The sequence below is a fragment of the Phaenicophaeus curvirostris genome, chromosome Z (genome assembly GCF_032191515.1).
Source record: "Phaenicophaeus curvirostris isolate KB17595 chromosome Z, BPBGC_Pcur_1.0, whole genome shotgun sequence".
NCBI classification, from domain to species: domain Eukaryota; kingdom Metazoa; phylum Chordata; class Aves; order Cuculiformes; family Cuculidae; genus Phaenicophaeus; species Phaenicophaeus curvirostris.
In genome coordinates, this window is record NC_091431.1 from 11,311,311 (window position 1) to 11,334,381 (window position 23,071).

The window sequence follows — 23,071 nt, forward strand, 5'->3', positions numbered from 1 at the left end:
ATCTAGCCTGAGTTTTGTAATTCCTATACATATTTTACTATAAATAAATCTGCTTTCTTTGCGTCTCACTGAGTTCTTAATTGATGCTTCTGTTTGTAGGCTCATGCTGCATGCTACGTAATTGTCACACGGGAATGTACTTTTGGGAGATTGAGGAATATGATTCTTCCTCCAAGCTGTGTGCAATTATTTTCTCGCAACTTCAGCAAACTGCATTGTTTTCGAATATCAGAAAACTTGCAGACAGAAGCAGGTAAAAACTTTGAGAGTTGAACACAACTAATTAATGAGCATGTTTAACATAGTGTTGTAATTCATATGATTGCTGATTTTCACTGGCCTTTGTGGTAATGCTATAACTCCTTGCTATTTCTGGGACAAGATTGAGATTTTAAAATGCAGGGTATGTACAAAATGCCAAAACATCTGTTTTCTGGTGCAGGGCAATTAGAAAGCTGTTCTTTAAATAGTAAGTATGCAGAAAGTGAAATATTAAAATAAAAAAATTGCTTAGCGGATTAGTGTTACCATGCCTACAAACATTTGCTGATATACAAGTTAGTTTTTATTTTGCAGATATACAGATATATCAGATGTATGCAGATACTTTTATTTGCCTCTTTGATTAAGCATCTGCCCTTTTAAGATTTCTGTGCTGAAAGAAAATCAGCAGGGTAATGTTCTGCTGCCACCTAGAGCGTATGTTTGTTCAACAGCTCTTTAGGAACAAGTATTTTCTAATTTGCATTTTGATTATTCTATTCTTGTAAAGCCTCGCATTTGGTGCCTGAATGCAATAGGAAAGCAAATAAAAGATAGGCAAAATACATGTTTGTGGGAGTTAGATGTTTGCAACTGCACATTTCTCAATCTGACAGGTTGTTCTTGAATTTTATGCTTTGAACAAGTAGGTTTGGTTTTGGTGAACACAGCTGGTCACTAGCAGGAGCCAGGTGTTAAAATGTACAGAAGCTATAACAGGAGTCCTGCTACTGTGTAAGCTGTCTGACCCTGGGTCTGCATAATGCATATATACAGAAGACAGCTATAAAAGCGGGAGAGGGCATTATGTTGCTTTTGTTGTTTGGAATGTTGTTTTCAGTGAGCTGAGTTTCTTGGAAAATGAGTTTGCTTGTTGGTGGAGGAAGGTGAAGTACAACACAGACTTGAAAGTCATGGAGTTTTTAATGCTTCCAGCACAAGAAATACTACAAATAGCGATCTGGATGAGCTTGTTTTCCTAGAAGACTCACTGTGAATCTTGATTTAGGTCTATTGTTAGGTATTCTACAAGCGTCCTAAAGGCTTAAGGGAAGATAAAGTTACATTATTATTTAAAGAAGTTAATCACAGAAATTTTAAATAACCTTTTTGGGTGTGACTTTTCTGATGTTAACTATGTTTGTGTTTTAAACAGTGGTGTGTTCTTGTTATATGTCAGGCTTAAACTTTTTCCTTTTTTAATTTTTAAAACACCTCTAAGTGAAAAAATGAAGATTGAGCACCTTAAGGTAAAGAATCAAAGGTTGTAGTTGCACTTTCTAGTCTCTTCATTATTTTACGTAATGGAAAACAAGTTGTGGCTCAGCATGAGACAAGCAGTATAATAGTTGTGATGTGGCACCTGCCGTGCATAAGGTGTTTTGTTCTGGTTTTCCTTAGCCCCCCAGGTGCCTGATGTTAAGGTCCAAGTCTGACGCCTTCATGTGTGGCTCCTTGTTTTCACATCCTGTTAAGGCTTACTTTAAGACCCATTGCTCTAATTTTGCTGTTCACAGTCATCTGCTGGACATCAGCTGTCTGCAGTTCCCTGACGAAGGCACTGATTACCATCACAAAACTTATCTTCCAGTCTGCCCAGATTTTTCCTTAAAGACAGAGCTTGGAATTGCCCTAAACTAGTTTTCTCATCATCCTGCATCAAGAGAGCTCAGTGCTCTGGCCTGGTAGTCTTTGTTAGTCATGTTCACAGAACAGACCTTCATTTTCTTTCAAAAATTCCACTAGATCTTAGCATCTGCTGAAACTTACCAAGACGTGTCATTGGTCCGGCAGCTCCTTGACACTCTCCAGGATGTGTTTGAAGCTCTTCTGAGCACGTAGCAGCTCAGGACAGCTGCTATGGGGGTTGCTGCCTCTTTTCCACAAGGAGGTTTTGGCTCTAGTTAGCAGATCTCATTAAAGATTGCATGCATGTTAGGGATATTTCCAGGGATCATGGAGCATTTCAGCTTTGTTGGTGGATAACTAGCACTTCTGTCCTCACTTCTGTGGGTCATGTCCTTACACCGTGGCATGCACAGAGGGTGCTCTTCTGTAGCCACAGCTGACTGAGGACATCACTCAGAAGACTGTGAAAAGGCTGATCTGGGATTCCAAGGAAGTGTCCTCGATCACCTCAGTTGAGTCAAGTAGTTAACTGCTGCAGGCAGAGTTCTTCTCAAGCTGATTGTTGGGCAGTGCCAGATGACTTTGTGGTTGACCTCCTGGGTAGTATTTTTCCAGATTAGCATTTGCCACTGAGTAAGTGCTAAGCTTCATGGCCAGCATTCAGTGAACATGTCTGTGCTTAAAATGCTTTTTCAAAACTCTTGGGCTACCACGGAAAGCAGTGGTAGAGAGTTACCTCCCCTTAATCCAACTGACTCTTGTCTTAGCATGTTTCAGAAGTCATTGAACTCCATTGGAACAGTTTCAAGATGCTGTTAGTGTAGATTTCCCTCCTGTCTAGCCTGAGGGAGAAAAAGTGATAAAATAAAGGTGTTGGCTTCTTCACATCCAAATTCAGAAAAAGGGGAGCCTTCAGAGCAATCCGGAATTCTTTCTTATTGTTGTATTTGCTTATTCTTTTTTAATTTACTTTTGTCTGAAGTGAAATTGGAGAAGGCATTCAGCTTCCATTTATTTCAGGGTGTTTCAACACCATGTTGTCTAAATTTATCTCCAATTTGAAACTTAATTTGTTTGTCGACTATAACAAGGAAAGTATTTCAGCCCTCCTTCTGTGTTTTAAGAACCCCAACCCAGAAACGTTGTTGGCCTCTATTATAGTCAGTTGAATCATTACCCAAATATTCAGCAAATTACCTGGTCTCCAGTTTAGGACTTCTGCCCAGTACTCTTGACATGCTGTGATTCTGCTTTTTGGAAGGTTTTCCTGCATTAGGGTTCTGACTTCCTTAGTACCTCTTTGCTCTGAGCATCTATCTTTACTGGGTTTATTTTACTTTTCTCTCTTTTGTTTTGTGCTTTGGTTTTCTGCTTTCTCCCTCAACTCCAAGGCATGATTATTATAGAAGTGTTGCCCAGCTTAGCTTGTGGGAGCTTTGTCGGCATACCAATCAAGAGCAACTATGAGCTTCAGTTGATGGGAGTATGAATGCTTGTATCTTAAGCAGCGTGGTCAGCAGGAGCAGGGAAGTGATTCTGCCTCTGTGGACATTTGGAGATATTTTTTTCTGTTTCCTATGAACACTTCATCCAAACTAAGAAGTATTTCTCAGTGGCTCAGACAGTAAATGCTATAAAGCAAGAGATTTTTAAAAGCCTAAGACTTTCCCTAGTCCCATTAAAAAAAAGCATCCCACGTACTTCCTTCCAAATCGCAGAAAACAAGGAGTCCTGCAAGAGAGGCTTTACACCACAGCTGCTATATCTCTGTGTTCCTCTGGAATGCTGAGGTGAATATAATCTCTTCCCAGTGACTTGCTCATGTTCATTTTGTCTCTTTGTTCCAAAACAATCACCAATATTGATCTAAATTCCACTTGCACTGAAGACAGTGTGAGTTTTAATACTGATGCTAAGAAGATTAGACTTAGATCAATATTTTTGCTGTACAGAATTTTGCATACTTCCCCTATTTCATTCTAATCCATTTTTTGAAAATCAGTCATATGCATTTGGTGACTCAAAAGTTCAAAGTTGAGCCACATGCAAAGCATATTATATTCTAAAGCTATTTAAATGTCTCACCCTTATTTGTAAGAAAGAGAACAGTTATGAACATGATGTCTTTAAATGAGCTACATAATCTCCGTAGGCAGAAACATTTCCTAAATAAAATTCTCCATTCAAGCAGACCTGTTGCTATACACACACTCCATCTTGGCATCTTGGCTTGTATCAGAAACGGTGTAACCAGCAGGTCCAGGGAGGTTATTCTCCCTCTGTACTCGGCACTGGTGAGACCGCTTCTCGAATACTGTGTTCAGTTCTGGGCCCCTCACCACAAGAAGGATGTTGAGGCTCTGGAGCGAGTCCAGAGAAGAGCAACAAAGCTGGTGAAAGGGCTGGAGAACAGGCCTTACGAGGAGCGGCTGAGAGAGCTGGGGTTGTTTAGCCTGGAGAAGAGGAGGCTGAGGGGAGACCTCATTGCTCTCTATAACTACCTGAAAGGAGATTGTAGAGAGGAGGGTGCTGGCCTCTTCTCCCAAGTGACAGGGGACAGGACAAGAGGGAATGGCCTCAAGCTCCACCAGGGGAGGTTTAGGCTGGACATTAGGAAAAAATTTTTCACAGAAAGGGTCATTGGGCACTGGAACAGGCTGCCCAGGGAGGTGGTGGATTCACCTTCCCTGGAGGTGTTTAAGGCACAAGTGGACGAGGTGCTGAGGGGCATGGTTTAGTGTTTGATAGGAATGGTTGGACTCGATGATCCGGTGGGTCTCTTCCAACCTGGTTATTCTATGACTCTATGACTCTATGACACTAGTGAGGCTGCACCTCAAATGCTGTGTTCAGTTTTGGTCCCCTCACTACAAGGAAGGCATTGAGGTCCTGGAGTGCATTCAGAGAAGGGCCGCAGAGCTGGTGAAGGGGCTGGAGAATAAGTCTTATGGGGAGCGAATGAGGGAACTGGGGTTGTTTAGCCTGGAGAAAAGGAGGCTGAGGGGAGGATTTGTCACTGTCTACAACTGCCTGAAAGGAAGTTGTAGACAGGTGGGTGTTGATCTCTTTGCCCAAGAGATAGGTGATAGGATGAGAAGAAACGGCCTCAAGCTGCACCAGGGGAGGTTCAGATCGGATATTAGGAAAATTCTCTTCACTAAAAGGATTATCAAGCACTGGAACAGCTGCCCAGGGAGTCACCATCCCTGGTGGTATTTAAAAGACCGGTAGATGAAGCGCTTAGCACTTTGGATGTAGTAGTGGAGAAGTACAGTTGGACTTGATGATCTCAAAGTTCTTTTCCAACCTAGTGATGCTATTCTGTGACTCTATGAACACCATTACATGAGCTACATACTGAGTTACGTTTATATTGCATGCTACTGCATCCCTTAGAGGAGAAAAGTTGAACATTTGCATTTGCAGTGGTCCTCCTGTAAGGAAACTGCATGTTAGGAATGAGAATGCAGTCAGGATGTTATCCTCACAGAAGCAAATGTAAGTTTTGATAGCTTTTATTTTAATATTTTTTAAGTATTTTATGTGTGATTTTACAGGCTGAATTGTGATCTGATGTATTAGCTCCTAGCTGCTAGTAAGACTGATGAGCTGCTGTCAAGTCCTCTTCTGGAGTGCAGTAATTTCTTTCTTTTTCGATGTCAGCAAAGCTATTTTGCAGTTATTGAAATTCTTTATATAATACCCATACCTCTGACTAGAAAGGTGTTACTGCAATTCCTGAACTAATTTGGGGATTTAAAACTTAATGGAAACCATATATACCTCAGTCATAAGCAAACATCGCTGCTTGAGTACAAGATGAAATGCAGTAGTTGCAATGTTAAGTCTAAAAGTAGGAGGACATCAGATATGCCTTTACTGTAGTTACATGTCAATGCAGGTTTGGTCTTCTAGTGCTATTTTTATAGTATGGGTTGTTATCGTAAGAAGAAAAAAGTGTGCTTTTCTGACTAGGTTATGTTGTTCTAGGTTCTTTGATGGAAATCATCCTTAATTGACAAAGACTTCTTTGGTTCTCCTAGTTCAAATTAACAAGAATCCTCTCTTAAAATGTTTCTGTTTTCACAGATGAAGATGATGATGTTGATGGGTTGACACAGGGATCAGCAAAAGATGTCCAAATTTCAACAGATTCAAGTAAGCAGAATTTCAGTAAGTGGTGAATAGTCACCCATTCCAATCTTTATTTACATAATCTTAACTTGCATTACTTTATGAAAAAATATTAAATGGCTAATTTTCTAATGCTAGGTATCAATTTGAGGTCCAAAGTTTTGATCCAACACATTTATTCAGGCTCTTAGAAATATCTTATCACTAGTTTGGTGTAAAGGATAATCTGTTCATTACCCTGACAAACAGATCATTCCTCTCAAGTTGGTGATTGAAGAAAGATGGCACCTTAACAATCTGTGGATAAGCAACCCATTTAAAAGACATGTCTTTTCAAAGCATTTTTTGAATAGCTGGAACCAAATCTTAGTGAGGACACCAGAAGAATTACTTTTCTTAATTCAGGCATGTTGCACTATAAGTGCTTGAATTCCTGTGCATCAGGATTGAGCCGGGCTGATTGCTTCTTATATAGCTTCTTACATGTGTGGAGTTTTCTGGCATCGGTGTTAGCCAAACTCTTACTTTTCAGAAGATGAAGCCAACTCCATTTTAGGAGTATCTCAACCCCTATATTGGTATTGGCAACTCGAAAAACATGATGCTGGCTACTTAATGTAGCTGCATGGTTTGTTGTAAACCCCAACATTTCAAATAAATATGGTATTTTTTTTGCCTAAATCTCTTACACGATAATAGTGCAAATGCTGTTTGAATTTTTAAAATATCTGGCTCAGAAATAATTCACTCATTTATGGAAGTGATCTCAAGAATGCTTTTATTTCACTTCTTAAAATTTGAAGTGGTGTCTCTCAATGACTGTTAAGTTTTGATCCACCACACTCCGTTATTATGGGGCCAGGCTCTGACTAACTGTTGTTTATCTAAGGAACTTTAACTTTTTTGAGTGTTTTAAGTGACATAACCGATCGAGTGCCAGGACTTCTATACTTCACCAACTAAGGCTATTTCCCTTGCTCATGACTGTCAAAGAGAAGAAATTATGGAACAAGTTATTTCAACTGGATTGGTCGAAGGACTACTACTGGACACTGAGCTTCAAACAGCCTCCCCAAAAGAAGGAAAAAAGATAAGAAAATTTGGGGCAGTGCATACACTTCAGTACATACACTTCCCTACCAACTCTTGTACAATATCAGAGTGGTCTTCCCATGCACCTCTTGAAGCCCAACACCACAGTTGTCCTTTGTTGGTGAGGCGACCCACAGAGCTTCTCCTGCAGATTCAACTGATGGGTGCCAACCCCCGCCCGTGGGGCTGGGGCTCTTGCATCAGGGCAGGGCATAGCCTCACTGACAGTTTCTCTCACAAAGTTATTGGGGTTCACATGCCAGTCATTGTTTTTCTCCATATATGGTGCGTCATAAACATAGAATCATAGAATAACCAGGTTGGAAGAGACCCACCAGGTCATCGAATCCAACCATTCCTATGATTCTCTCATTCCAACATGAGAGAGGCACAATTATAATGTGCCGGATCACCTATCACCTGTCTCCAGACAATACCATTTGTACTATACGGGTCAAGAATGAGCTGTTCATTAGCTTCTGTGTGTTGACTCAGTACATCTGTCACATAGTCATTAAGGTTGGAAAAGACCTCTAAGGTCACCCATTCCAAATGTATGCCCGACGCCACTGTGCTTACTAAACTATGTCTTAAAGTGCTTTCTTTTGAACACCTTCAGAGAAGGAGACTCCACTGCTTCCTTGGGCAGCCTGTTCCAATGCTTGACCATTCTTTAGATAAATAATTTTTTTCTAATATCCAATCTAAGTCTCCCCTAGTGAAACTTGAGGCCATTTCCTCTTGTCCTATCACTTGAGAGAATAGACCAACACCTACCTCGCTACAACCTCCTTTCAGGAAGCTGTAGAGAGTAATAAGGTCTCCCCTCAGCCTTCTCTTCTCCAGGGTAAACAACCCCACTTGCCTCAGCTACTTGCCTTAACACTTGTTCTCCTGACCCATCCCCAGCTCTGCTGCCCTTCTCTGGGCACGCTCCCGGACCTCAATGTCTTTCTTGTAGTGGGGGGCCTGAAACTGAGCACAGGATTTAAGGTGTGGCTTCACCACTGCTGAGTAGAGTGGGGTGATCCTTTTCCTAGTCCTGCTGGCCATACTATTTGATGATACAAGCCAAGATGCCATTGGCCTTCTTGGCCACCTGGGTACACTGCTGGCTTATGTTCAGTCAGCTGTCAACGCAACAGCTCCAGGTCCTTTTCTGCTTTCCAGCCACTCTTCCCCAGGCCTGTAGTGTTGCATGGGGTTGTTGTGACTGAAGTACAGGACCCAGCGCTTGGCCTTATTGAATCTCATGTTGGTCTCAGCCCATCGATCCAGACTGTCCAGGTTCTTCTGCAGAGCCTTCCTGCCCTAGAGAAGATCAACACTCCTGCAAAACTTGGTGTTATCTGCAAACTGCCTGAGGGAGCACTCAGCTCCCTCATCCAGATGATTGATAAAGATATTAAAGGTATAAAGATATTAAAGATATCTAAGGCTTTAGATTAATATGATTGAGGAGAGGAAGGGGGGCTGCGATGCTGTCAGCAAACATACTTTTTGCAGCATGTGCTTCCATGGCCCTTCTTTTGCCAGTCAGTAATTCCTTAAGCAGGTACAAACTGTTTTCAGGAACAAAGACAGCATGTGTGGATTCAAGGGACTTTTCTTCTAAAGTTACTTACGAAAATATTCAGTTTTCATGAAAAAGGATGATAAAACCACTTTGTACTCTGCTAAAACCACTTAGAGATAACTGAGCACGTCACATGTTCGTCTGAAACTTTATTTAAATGGATTTGGAGCCCTAAAGATAAAGGGAAAAGCAGGTGAAACCAGATCAAGCAGTGAAACATATGGCAGGTGCATGGAAAAATTCTGAAAGCCAACCTGGAGGAGAAGGATGAAGAAGTGCCTATCAGTATGGGAGAATGGATATAAACACAGGTGTATTTTGATGTATCAGTGATTAGAGAAAGAGAGCAGAAAGCATGTGGATAGCAAATTTTTGTTGGGTAGAATGGTTCTTGGTAAGCAGTGTTGCTATAATTTTGTTTTTAAATAGTACATTCTACCCATATGTTTGGTATAGTCTTTAGCTTTCTTCAGTGTCAGAAACATTCAGGACTGCATAATTTTCCTGTCTCTGTCACAAGCCACACGTCAGTTTTTTCAGCAGCTGTGTCCTGTCTGTGGGGATTTGGAAGTTAAAGGATGTGAACTTTCCGCTTTTCAGTGACAGTTTATCCATTTCCCAGGAAAGCTTAGTATCTTACCTTCTGAAATCAAATTCCATAGTTTGATATATTATGCCTAAAGTGGATCTTTATGTAGTTTTTTTCCGCTTGAAAAGCATAAGCATGAAGAACAGGTTTTCATCAGCTTGGTATCCCATGATGAGAAGGAAACCCCAATGTGCTCTTCAGAAGAAAGTCCTGAAACTGTGTAGTCTGATCCAACAGGAAAGGATAAAAGACATCTGGCAGTGAAGCGTCAGTATTGTAAAACAAGCCTTAACTCCTTTAAATAGTAAAATTTGATAAGTGCATCTGCTGCATTTTAGTGAGATCTTTTTATACTAAGTAGCCTTCACTTCTGTAACTGAATTGTTTTCAAGTATTTAAGAACTGGAACAGGACAAAGAAAGCTTTATTTAACATTAAAAGTGATTGTAGTTGAGCTTCTTTTCAAGGCTAGTTAGACCAGTTAGACTGGTATTAGACACCTCGTAACTTTCATGTTGTGGATGTATGCTTGGATTAGTTCGGAAGTGTTTTTCTGGATGATTAGTTGTAGTCAAATAGGTAGCTGTTTCTTCTTTGCTAATGTGCCTCCAGAAGCTCACGTGTAAGAAAGCCATCTTTCATCAAGTCGCAGTAAAAGTGATCCCTGTGAGGAGGACAGTGACAAAGTTAAACAAGATTTTTCACTGATAAATTGAGCTTGTTTTGTAAGATGTTTGGGCAGATTACCTTAAGGAAGGCAGGACTGAGCATACTGTGTATTTACCTAAGGAACGTACTCGAGTTTAGGACATTACGACTAGTCTGTAGACCTAAAATCCTCCTTCAAGAAGCAAGCCAACTTTTTTCAACATTTGGCTGGTCTTAATTAGTGGAAACCTCATAAAAAAAATCCCCAGTTAAAATTGCTAGGGATTCTTTTAGGCCAGCTAGGATCTCAGAAGAGCAGACTACCAAGGTAGTCTGAATGAAACAAATACTAAAACATGGATGAATGTTTTTGTTCTCAGATGATTGTCTACCCTCTAAACTGCTTGAGAAAACAGTAGAGATTTTGATAATGTTACAAAAGTTCAGACTCAGAACATAGGTTGTGCTGTCAGTAACCAGTATGTGCGGTGTTTTCTCAAGTTGTGTTAGCCAAAAAGAAGGTTGCTCTTTACACAGGGTGTCCTATGGTTAAAATTTGTCTGTGCTAAAGTCACCATGGAGATCAATCTGACAGAAATCAGTTTCTAAAATAATTTCACTTTTTCTGACATTTTATCTGGCAGGCTTTAAAGGAATGGACATGTGCTGTAGTCTCAATGCAGTGGCAAGTATACTTTAGAAGTGAGAGTTGACGATATTTCAGTGTTCCTTATTTTGTAACCAAAAAGAAATGACAGCAGACACAACCTCTAAGGTGATAACTGGAAAACTGAAAAGTCAAATCCAACTGGTAATATTACTTTTCATGTTAAAAAGAATACTTGAAAAGTCCTAATGCTTGCTTCTGCAGTAGAATAATTTATTTTCCATTTGCATGTGGAGATTGTGTGGTTATTTTACTTAAACAGATGTTGTAAAAGGCTTTGTGTAGCTAGTCTCAAACAAGTACTTGAGGAATAGTCACATAAGAAAGAAGAAATCAGAACTGTGCTTCCGAATTTCATTCTTGACAGGAGCCAGAAGTAAACCTGCAAAACTAGAAGCTCAAAGATCTATCATGTTGTAGATAGAAAGTTTAGTAGTTTAGAAAGACAGTAAGTTTAGCTTCTTCAGTGTGACTTTAGTGTAGGATTTTGGGTTTTTGCTTCCTTTTAAACCCTTTGTGCTCTCACATCACTGTCCAAGGGGAGACCACCAACAAATAGTGTCATTCAAGGGTGTGTACTGGGAGCAGTGCCATTTATTATATTCATCAATGACATACACAATGGGATTGAATGCACCCTCAGCAAGTTTTGTAAATTACATCAAGCTGAGTGGTGCTGCTGATTTTCCCAAGGGAACTGGACAAGCTTCAGGAATGGGTCCATGTGAACTTCATGGGATTCAACAAGGCCAAGTGCAAGGTCCTGCACTTCTGTTGGGGCCTCCCCAGTATCAAAACAGGATGGGGGATGAAAGGATTAAGAGCAGCCCTTGCTCTTGAATTACTGGAAAGGCCGGACATGAGCTGGTAATATGTACTCACAGTCCAGAAGGCCCATCGTATTGTGGGCTGCATTAAAAGAACTGTGGCCAACAAGGTGAGGAACATGACTTTGCCCCTCTACTCTTTCCGGTGAGATCCCACCTGGAATACTGCATCCAGCTCTGGAGTCTTCAGCACAGGAAAGGCATGTACCTGTTGGAGGGGTCCAGAGAAGAGTCATAAAAAAGATCAGAGGGCTGGAGCACCCCTTCTGTGAAGAAAGTTGTGATCGTTGAACCTGGAGAAGACAAGGCTCTGGCAAGACCTTATTTCAGTTCTTAAAGGGGGCTTCTGAGAGAGATGGGAACTGACTTTTTAGCAGAGACAGTACCAATAGGACAAGGGGCAATGGTTTTAAACTAAAAGAGGGGAGACTCAGACTAGATACAAGGAAGATACTTTTTACAAGAGGGTGGTGGAACACCGGAGTAGGTTGCCCAAAGAGGTGGCAGGTGACCCATCCCTGGAGGCATTAAAGGTCAGGCTTGACAGGGCTCTGAAGAAGCTGATCTGGTTGAACGTTCCCTGCTCACTGCAGGGGAGTTGGACTAGATGAGCTTTGAAGGTCCTTTCCAGTGCAAACCGTTCTGTGATTCTACTCTGTGAAATTCTAAGAGGAAGTAGAGTTCTGCATAGACTTTAATTTCTCCCTCTTAAAAGACAGCTGGATCAGACTTCCCAACTGTGAATCGAAGGTGGGCACACAATTCCAAAGGCGCACAATTTTAGCACAGAACAGGTCCCCACTTTAAGAGCTTTTTCTTCTTCAGACAGATGGAAGATGGCTAGTGCCAACTCACAGTCAGATCCAGAAAGGACCAACACCTTCCCTTTTCCAGAGGATTAGGCCAAAGACAAGCCAGGGTCCTGGGACAAGGCACTGGTTCACTGATGAAAAAACAGAAGTCTCCAAGAGGGCTACAACATCAGCAGAGAGCTCAGCAACTCACCTCCTGACAGTTCTCCAAAAAAGATGCTCCAGTTGGGGCTTTTTGTCAGGTCTTTCAGACTGCAGCCTTTACAGAGCCAGAAAGTGTCTAAGCCAGCTCAGGTAACTTTATTGCAGCCTTCCAATACTTCAAGGGGGCTTATTAGTAAGATGAAAAGAGACCTTTTAGAGAGGCCTCCAGTGACATTTCAAGGGGCAGTGGTTTTAAACTGAAAAAGGGTAGATTTAGATTGTACTTAAGAAAGATTTTTTTAGGTTTTTTTTTATGGTAAGTGTGGGGAGACACTGGAACAGGTTCCTCAAAGAAGTTGTGGATGCTCTCGTCACTGGAAGGCTGGACTGGGCTTTGACCCACCTGATATAGTGAAAGATGTCCCTGTCCATGGCAGGGGGCTAGATGAGCTTCCTTCTCAAACAAATCTATGATTCTATGATGTTACTTATTCTGTTTGTTTCTCTCTTTCTTTGAACAACCATCCCGTGTACAGGCTTCCCTACATAGAATCACAGCATGTCTGAAATTGGGAGGCAGTATGGAGGCTACCTAGGCCAATCCCCTGCTCAAGCAGGGTCAATTAGAGCAGTTTCTTCAGGGTTATCCAGCCTGATTTTGAGGGTCTCCAAGGATGGAGACTTCACAATCGTTTCTGGACAACCTGTTGCAGTCTCACAGTAAAGAATTTTTTTACTTAGTTTTAAACATAATTTCTTGTGTGTTAGTTTGTGCCACTTGCCTTTTGTCTACTGACCTTTACACTCTCCCATTAGTACCATCTCATGGTCACTGCAGCCTTTACATCCCCAACGAGTTCTCCCCTGTTTGTCAGGATCAGGTCCAGTAGAACATCTCTTCTTATCAGATATCAGATCTTCTCATCACTTATCTCAGGCTGTTGTCATAGACACATTCCAGAAACCTCCTGGATTGCTCATGCTTGGCTGTCTTGTCCCTCCAGCAGGTATGGCAACAGCTCAAGTCCTCCACGAGGACGAGGGCCTGCAAATGTGAGGTTTCTTGCAGCTGTTGGAAGAAGGCATCACCTGCTTCATCTACTACTTCACGATTCAGCTGTTTGTAACAGGCAGCCATCATGTGCCCACCCGCTGGTCTGCCCTCCGCTTAAGCCATAAGCTCTTGTGTCTCCTCACCCATCCCGAGGCAGAGCTCGACGCGACCCCACTGCTCTTACACTGGAGGGCCTCACAGAAAGTCCCCCTCCTCCCCTGTACTTTGTCAGTCTGTGTCCATCCACGGCAGCTCACCGGCTCTGTGAGCTGTCACACCAGCTCTCCATGACCCCAGCGAGTTGCAGCCGTGCATGGCACGCAGCTCCTCCTGGCTGTGCCCCATGCTGTGTCCAGGCACTTCAGAGAGGCGCCCGTTTCCAGGGAAGGCTGCCAGAGCTTTCCTCATACTCTTGGCTAACAGGCTTTTGTACGTGGGTATATGTGGGATGGACCTTCAGCCCTGCTCTGTCCTTAAGAGCTCAACATAGAAAATTTTTCTGCTCCTGTGCAATTTGTAGTGATTTCATAAATGCAAAAGAAGAGCAAAGCTCAATACTGAATTACTGTCCAAATCTTGTATTGGGAATGGTTGTTCCTGGAGTGATGCCACTCATTTTTCTTCTTCTTTAAGAGGAAGTGCTGCTGCAGAAGTGCCCCACATAGGCATTTTTGTCCCAGGAGAGGCTAAGATGCATTTGGAGTGGTATGGGAGGCTGTACTGGTGACTGCTTTGCAGTGCAATTAGATCTTCATATTACCTATCGAGAATGTCCTTGTGCACACATCGTGCCATGCCCAGTGGAATCATTAACCAAGAAAGGCCTTAATAAGTGGACAAGTATAAATTGAAAAAGGAATCTAAATTGTAGCTGTTGCATCTCAAAATAAAGAGGAATAAAGGTAATGAGAATTAAGGTAACACAATTTTTCTTCGAGGGTTATGGAGTCTTCTGTTGTCTGTGCAGTTAACCAGGGACTTTAAGGACTTTATTTAGAATGATGCTGTCAGAACTGACAGTGCTCTGGGGGCTGTTCTGAAAGTGATGGCAATTGATCTTGGTTTTCATGTTGTTGAACCCACCAACAATAAATGCATTCTTGAATGGTTAGGATGGAGAAGTGGTAACATAAGCGCAATTGTTATATAAAAACAGTTGATCAAAACTGGATGAAAATATGATTACTTGAAGTCCTCATAGTGCTTTCTTTCGAGACTCTACCCTTGTTTTAAATAGTAACAAAACAAAAATGAAGAATCAGCCTCAAAGCTTGTGAGGAAGAGACCGTTCAAGGCTTTAAAAGCAGGTTTTTAATAGTTATATGGTATGCGTCCTATTCAGGTGGCTTTTTGATTTGAAGAGTGTGTTATTGAAATATAATAATTGTTTTCATTCAGGTAAACAAACATTAAAGATATTTGATGGCAATGATGCAGTGAAACGCAATCAGTTTCGACTGATTTCAGTTCCAAGGATTGCAAAAAATGAAGAAGTTGTGGTAAGATACATGATTTTACTGATGTGAGCAATGCTAGACAATCAGTTCCTTAGATCTTCGTCCTCTTCTGTAGTATTTAGTGGTTTGACATTTATCCTCTACAGCCACTGCTATTGCACTTAATCAGCTTTGAAGACTGAGGCATGTCATCCACTCCTTGGCTGCAAAAGTAATGAATTATTGATCATATAGTGGTCACTCCATGGCTTTTCCAATGTTCCATCTGGGGTAGAGGCATAACTCAGTACTAAATGAAATGTCCTGTACAGATCTTAATTTACTGGGCTGGACAGAGACCCCAGACTGTGTAGAAATGAAGCCCAGAGCAAGTGTGGTATGGTCCACAGTAGAATTGAGCAAGGTGAGGACTCGCTTAAAGAGGACTTGGCTGAGGAGTCTGGAAAATTTATTAGATCAGAATTTTCACAGTTTAAACCTACAGCTCACTAAGATTTTTATCTTGATATTATGCTCAAAATCAACAGGTGTTTTGAAATTCGTTTGTAGTATTCTGCCTGGCAAAGATCTTCAAGGAACACCATGTACAGTGCTGAAAACACCTTTATTTAGGAGCGCTACTTGCCTTTTAAGCACATTTTATCAGGCCGCTGCTTATAATACCAGGGCAGATTAATGCCAGTTCTCATAAGTGGGCTGTATTCACTGCAGTGTCTGCGTTAGAGGTGGTGCAGGCATGGGCCAGATGTAAACTTCCTGAGACTACTTGCATGTTGCAAGGACAGCCTTTACCTTTGCTCTTCACAGAGGCATGGGTTCAGAGCAGCCTTGTGGCTCAGAAACTCATCAGTTTTCATCATCTCCTGAGTGCAAGGAGATTGAATATGCAGAGTTGGGCACAATCAAATATAATGGGATAAAATATAAACATTGGTTTATTTTAAAAATTACGTTGCCAAATTTTACAAAATACTTGCAGATAATTCTGTGTATGGAAAGAAACTAACTTGCAGTGCTATGACTCTTTATGAACTCCTTTTTCCTTGAAAAGTAAATTTTGCATGCAATCTGCGTCGCTTTGTTGGTGCTGAATTTTTGTGCTTGATCTGTGGAGTTAAAATTACTATCATTTGACAAAAATAATGTGGGGTGGGTTCAAATCCATTAATACTTCAAGTTTTCTTTTTGTATCTTCCACTAACATTTGTTTTTGAAACTTCACTCTTGTTTTGGTTTTTGCTATTGCTATTTATACGCTGCTTTGTGTTTAAAACATATTAAAGGTTGTTTCCATAAGTAAGGTATTCACAGAGGTCTGTGGCTGTACAGGTATTAACTGTGTACTTTCAAAAAAATGTTAATTTATCTTTTTGTGTTTTAGGAAGCTGCTTTGAGGGCATATTACATAAATGATGACCAGCAGGAGTATGAGCTTCAGACCTTTACGCAGCAAGCGCTGCTGTCTGATGATATTATCAACAGGAATGATGCTGCAGAGGACAGCAACTTGGGCTCGGTATTCCGAGAATCCATTCCTGAAGCTTGGATCATCAGAGCCAAACCAAAGGACAAGGAAGTGATCAGGATTTATCCTGCCTGGTTGAAGTAAGTGTTTTCTTCCTTTATCACAAGGTTATCTTGCTTGGCTACGTTTGTCCTGTGTAGCAAAGTCCAGTGTGTTTCAGTCACTGAAGTCATGCAAGTATAAAGGGGAATATAGTTTCTTTTTCTGTACTTCAGGATTTTTCTGTTTATTTTTCTTGATGAGTAATATACATATTATTCATTTCCGTGCCTGGAAATGTGCTTGAGAGTTTCATTACATGTACGGAACATACTGTGCAACTTATGCAGTTCTGTTACCATGTGTTTGGCCAAGGAGATGCAACTTTACATTAGCTGCATCTGTAAAGAAATGATTACATACACATGTCATCTGAAAGCTTCAGTTTTTTTGTATGAAGTGTTAAGTAGAAATAATTCAGTGTAACTTCTGATGTGAGAATAAGGGAGAAAAATAAAGAAAAAAAATCTGTTCCACTTGCCACTGGTGTGTGTGTATACATATGTACATTTTAAGCGTATTTAGCAATGGAAACAAAAATGGCTGGTGACCAATTCATTTCTTAAAAGTAGTGGGATAAAATTTAAATATTTGTTTGTTTGAAAAATTGCATTGCCAAATTTTACAGAACACTTGCAGGTAATTCTGTGTATGGAAAAGAACTAATTTGCAGTGCTATGACTCTATGACTGGTTCCTTGAGATAAATGTCTTTGCTTGCCTGGGGCTGGGCTCTAATAATGCATCTGCTGTGAGCCTCAGTGAACAGTTTCTTCAGCATAAGACAAATATCTGCCTACCCCCATAGTGAATTTGACACTTAGATCAAAAAGATACACACGGGATAGGTCAAATTATTTTCCTAAAGTAAGTATTTCTTTTCTTTCTAGGGTAGGAACGGCATACGTTTCTCTTCGAGTAAATAAGGATAGCACTACGCAGACTGTGATCAAAGAAGTGCTTCCATTACTTGGAAGGCAGGTAAACAAAAGGTCATAAGCATGTCTGTATACCACCTGACTGACCCTGAAGTGCAGTGTGTATGTTTTTCTCCCTAGAAAAATTATCAGTCCGTTCATGATTAATGTGAATCTTAGTGCTTGGTAGATGATGTCTTGCAGCTGATATGATCCTCAAAACTATCTCCAGTCTTGGTGGTAGACTTAATTGGTCTGTACTGGAAGTTACCATCATTCTTTCTGGTTCAAACAGAGTTAACTGTATGAACACAATGATGCTTGGCATGCAGTGTGTTTTCTGGTTGTTCATGTCCTTAGATATTTAAGATACACCTGTATGTAACTATACTGCTATTCTTACCTTGCTGGGAAACTGGTAATCACCAGTTATTATTAGTTAAGGATGATCACGCTTGTCTCCAACTTCTTTGCTCTGCTTTGCAAAGGAAATACGATATCTAAGGTTGGAAGAGACCCATCAGGATCATTGAGCCAAACTCCTTGCTTCTTGCAGGACTACCTGAAACTAAACCATGTGATTAAGAGCATTGTCCAGACACTCCTTGACCTCTGACAGGCTTCTTGCCTCTGCGGAATCTGTTTCAGAGACTGACCACCCTCTCGGTGAAAAGCCTTCTCCTCATGTCCAACCTGAACTTCCTCTGATGCAGCTTCATTCCATTTCCCTTACCCTGTCACTGGTCACCAGAGAGAGATCAGCACCTTCTCCTCCAATTCACCCCTTGACGGAGTTGCAGACTGTGTTGAGGTCGCCTCTCAGCCTTCTATGCTCCAAGCTGAACAAATCGGGTCACCTCAGTCTCGCCCTATAGGCCTTTCAGCATCTTTGGTGCCCTCCTCTGGACACACTCTAACAGTTTGATGTCCTCCTTGTGAGGTGTGCCCAAAATTGCTTACAGTGCTTGCAGTGGGGACTCACCAGTGTAGAGTAGAACAGTCACCTCCCTCAGCTGGCTAGCTGTAGTCTGCTTGATGCACCCCAGGACACTGTTGCCCCTTTTGGATGCCACGGTACACTGTTGACTCATATTCAGGTTACCATCAACCCAAACCTCCAGATCTCTTTCCATGGGGCTGTCTTCCAACCCTTTATTCTCTAGTTTGTCCATATAAGCAGAATTACTCCTTACCAGGTGGAGAATCTGGCCCTTGCTCTTGTTAAATTTCATAAGACTGGTGATTGCCCAGCTCTTTAGTCTATCCAGATCACTCCATAAAGCCACTCTACCCTCAACAGAATCCACAGCTCCCCCTAGTTTACTATTGTTAGTGGAATTAGTTCATGTGCAGTTGATTCCTGCATCCAGATAATTTATAAAAAACATTAAAGAGCACTGGTCCTAAAATTAAGCCCTGGGGAACCCCAGTGGACACCAGCCTATTGTATCTCCATTTACTATAACCCTTTGAGCCCAACCCATCAGCCAGTTGCTCACCCAGCATAATATGGACTTCTCTTCAGTATGTGCTAGGCAGGTTATCCAGAAGGATACTGTCAGATTAAGTATTCAAAGCTCTACTAAAATCCACAGCAACCACATCTACTGGCTTCCCTTGGTCAGCTGGATGGGTGACCTTGTCATAAAAGGAAATCAAGGCAGTGATAGCCTAGCTTCTGGCCAGACTGCATTGTCTCTTATGTATTTTTCAGTAATTCCCAGAATAACCTTCTCCATAACTTTACCAGGCACTAAAGTGAGACTGACAGGCCTGTAATTACCAGGGTCATCCTCGTTATCTTCCTTGAAAATGGGGACATTTGCTAGCTTCCAATCCACTGGGACTTCTCCAGACTCCCAAGGCTGTTGGAAAAAAAATAGAGAGAGGTCCTGTGATGGCATTGACCAGCTCTTTCAATACCCTGGGATGAATCCTATCAGGTCACTGAAAGGAGGTTCAGTTAAATGTACTTTACAGGTGCTTCTTTGCCCTGGGGCTGAGAGGATGCCAGTGTAATTTAGGGAATGGGAGCTTGTCACCATATGTGGAATGCTGAATGTGTAAAATGAAGATTGTTCCTGTCTTGGAAGGAGTGGGTTAGAGAAAGAACCTTCTGGTTTATTTTAAAATTGTTAAGTTTTCCATGCTCTGGGTGTGCAGTGTATAACACAACTCTAATGTAAACATTAACAAAATTGTAGTTCATTAAGAAACTACATTTACATGTTGCATCTTTTGGCAGACGGAATCCCTCCAGAATTTCAAATTGGTGGAAGTTCTTATGGGCAGCAAGCAAGGTAAGTGAAAGAGTGTTGGATGAAGGCACATCTGTAGCTAATCTTCTAGGGCTTTTTCTCCCTTTTAACACAATCACATTTAAATTTTTACAGTAAATGCCTTCACAAATGAAGCTTCACTGTCATGTTTAAATACTTGATCAGAAGTGATGTTGATTCTTTTTGGTAATATGTGTCCTGTGGCAATATGTGGTAATATGCGTCCTTCTCTTTTTTCATCATCACACAAAAGTTTGTTAGTGATTTGTGGCGGATGTTGATACTTCAGCAAAGAGCCCTGTTTTGGGAAACTGTCTTTAACTGATGTAATTTTCATAAATGCAGTTATTTAGTAAAGATTAATTGTGAAGTTCGTTTGTCTCCCTTCCTTCTCTCGTCTTTCTCCCTGACACTTCACCCCAAACAAAAGCAAATTTGAGTCCTAAGGTAGTCCAAGGAGTACGTATGTGCATTGTGAAGTACAGAAATACACAGTCCTAGCTAGCATCATTCAAGAGGTTTGTGATCCTGCAGGAGCTGAACTGGTGTTCTCCAAGTTCACTTCCCTTTGCACTTCATTATTTCTAAGACTGCATGAAGACATAAATAAAGCCACTGAAGTAGTCTGATGATGCCCTTGCCACACCTGAGTACATATCTCTGTAGTTCACGTAGAGGACTGGTACATTGCTTTTTTTGTGAGCGTTATCAGTAAGTTGGTTTATAAAGTTATTGTTGCTTTGTGAGTGTCTTGACTTCGTTGGTTTCCAGTGCTCTGTTTTAAAGCATCATTTACAACTTCACTTTAGCTGGAAGTTGTTATGATTGTTTTAATATTTTAATAAAATACAGAAGTTGGTTATTACTGTGGTGGTCAGGGAATGTAGTCTTCAAGTCTTCTGTCAAACAGCTTGTTACTGAAGTACCACTTGTCTTTTGAGTGTGTTCAACCATTCCTCCGTTGTTTTTAAAGGAGGGTTGTGTTTAAGGACTTTTAATAAAATGAGACTGTTCAGAGCAGCTACATATTTTTCCTGTTGAATAGCATTCAGGTCTGCATGGTCTGTTGTGTTAATGTTAGTTGTACACAGAGTTGTGGATTTTCTCTAACATTTTTTGTATTGATTTGTTTATTGAGCCTGGTAATAACTTGTAGCGCTTTGACACTTCATTAACGTTCTTGCTCTCTCTAGTTCAGCGCATGGTCTTGGACAATCAGGAACTGATTCTTAACAGACTCAAGGACATAAGGAAGGTAAATATGAAAAAGAAACATGATCCTCTTTTATTGCAAGTAGGGTTCCCTTTCTTATAGAAAAAGTGCTTGGTTATCCCCCCCAGCTGGCTTATCTGTAGGGAAGCCAAGTTCTGTGCGTGATTTTCTCTAGATGTAGAAGACTTCGTTGATAAGTTTAGAACTATTTGGGATCTTGTTTCATGGTATCTTTTTGCCAAATGTCACGTCATTTACTTTTATTTATTTTGGTAGACGTCAATACGTCAGATGAATCAAACCAGGTTTTACATTGTGGAAGACAGTAAATCCATTGTACGAGTAAATTTATTTGTTGGTGGCCTTCCACCTCAGCTTTCCCCTGAAGAGTACACAAATATTCTCAAGGATGAATTAACTATCAAAAGTAAGTAAAAGTATTTTGAGATATGTTCACCTGCACAGAATAATATATAGTAGCATCTATTGCTTCTTTCTATTATTTTTCTTCTTAATGTTTTCTGACCTTATTTGAAAAATCACTCGACTTTATACTCTCATAGGAGGCTTTTTTATTCATTTTTACATGTTCATTGTTGCATGAGAGATGTGACATCTCATTATTCACAGAATTATTATCACATTACTTGAGTTAAATGTGGCCACCATTCTTCTAGTGTAAAAGCATCACTTTTTAGAATTGAACCATTGTTTGTGCATAGGCAGACAAGCAGTCAGGGTAAAGAATTTATTTTTCTTTTTTCAAAGAAGTGCAATTGATTTTTCATCATACTCTTTCAACTAACATGCTCTAAAAACACTGTCAGGAATGCATCATGCTTTTTGTTTCAGGAGACTAAACTTTTTCCCCCCTAGTCTTTTATGTACCTTCAAGACAAATTAAACTTTAAATGCCAGAAAGAATTCACAGTCACCTTTTGTGAAAATCAATTTAGTTTTTCTAACTTGCAAAGTAAACTTATGAGAGGGAAAGTGTTAGCTGGAGGTTCTCCCTGTATTTGTATAACTTTTAATGTTTTTTTTTATATTTATGTAACTTTTAAAAATATTTTAAATATTTACTCTAAATGTACCCAAGGTTTTATGTGTTTGTATTTTTACTCTTTGCAGCAAATGTAGTGTCTGTGAGTCATGTTTATCAAGCACAAGGTAAGCATTAAGATTATTTGTCATGCTAACAACGTCTATTTTCAAAACTGTGGTCTAATACTAGAGGTTCTAAGCTCAGAATATGTTAGTCTTATTGCCTGAGTAAAAAGCCCTTCAGATAAAATGTACCATGTTGTGTTTATGAAGAGCAGTAGATTAGTGTTACCTTATTTAAAAAAAAAAACTAAAAGGTTCGCTTCATGCCTCATATACCAGAAAGTGGTAGTATTTCAGCGTAAAAATGAGTTTTGAAGTTGCGCTTCAACTGAATGGTTTTAACACCATTGAACTGTTAAAAACCTTCAAGTGCACTCCATCTGTTTTGACTTCTAAACCACTAAAATGCGGTACTGCTTTTGAAATGATGGGATTCTTTCACAGTACTGTTTCCTAGCACAGTGTTAAGTAGAGGCTCAGTGTCTAGAAGTCACACTCATCTCTGTATTCATCCTTTGAGCTCCTACTTTGCTTTGTGGAATTAATTTTATTTAAGCAAGGTTGGAGAAGCTGTGAGGCTTCTAATCCAGGGCAGCAGTGGCTCTGTGCAGCTTTAGTGCAGCGATCAGGTGGAGGTTTGCATTGGGTAACACTCAAAAGTGTGGAATTTATCTTTTGTAGGTTTAGGTTTTGATATCCAAGACATTTCATGTCCTTTGGCAGGCTTAACTTTCACATGACAGCTAAGTTAATCTCTCTATAGCGCAGTTTTCAAGACTGATACATGCTTCCCTGGCTTCACCCAGGCTTCACTGCCAGTGCAAGCAGAGGCTTTGGGTGGTGCTGGGATGGTGGCACTGCCCCTCGCCCCAGTATTACCGGTCTCTAGTCTATTTGTTCACGAGACACCTAAGGATAATAAAAATTAAAAAAACACTCAGCAGACAGGATATCCAGGCATTACCCTGCACAGGGGACAGGACGAGAGGGAATGGCCTCAAGCTCCACCAGGGGAGATTTAGGCTGAACATTAGGAAAAAATTTCTCACGGAAAGGGTCATTGGGCACTGGCAGAGGCTGCCCAGGGAAGGGGTTGAGTCAC

General features: G+C 40.8%; 1 protein-coding gene across 1 annotated transcript in view; it reads left to right on the top strand.

Annotated features, from left to right (window-relative positions):
- The window catches only part of DGKQ (diacylglycerol kinase theta), an 89,376-nt gene that overhangs the window by 41,767 nt on the left and 24,538 nt on the right, over positions 1-23,071 (top strand). The window contains exons 6-14 of the mRNA XM_069880383.1: positions 100-253; positions 5,980-6,048; positions 14,832-14,932; positions 16,272-16,495; positions 17,344-17,434; positions 19,616-19,670; positions 20,843-20,904; positions 21,139-21,289; positions 21,994-22,032. Of these exons, the coding sequence (XP_069736484.1) occupies positions 100-253; positions 5,980-6,048; positions 14,832-14,932; positions 16,272-16,495; positions 17,344-17,434; positions 19,616-19,670; positions 20,843-20,904; positions 21,139-21,289; positions 21,994-22,032 (946 nt within the window). The remainder of the gene's footprint in view (positions 1-99; positions 254-5,979; positions 6,049-14,831; positions 14,933-16,271; positions 16,496-17,343; positions 17,435-19,615; positions 19,671-20,842; positions 20,905-21,138; positions 21,290-21,993; positions 22,033-23,071) is intronic.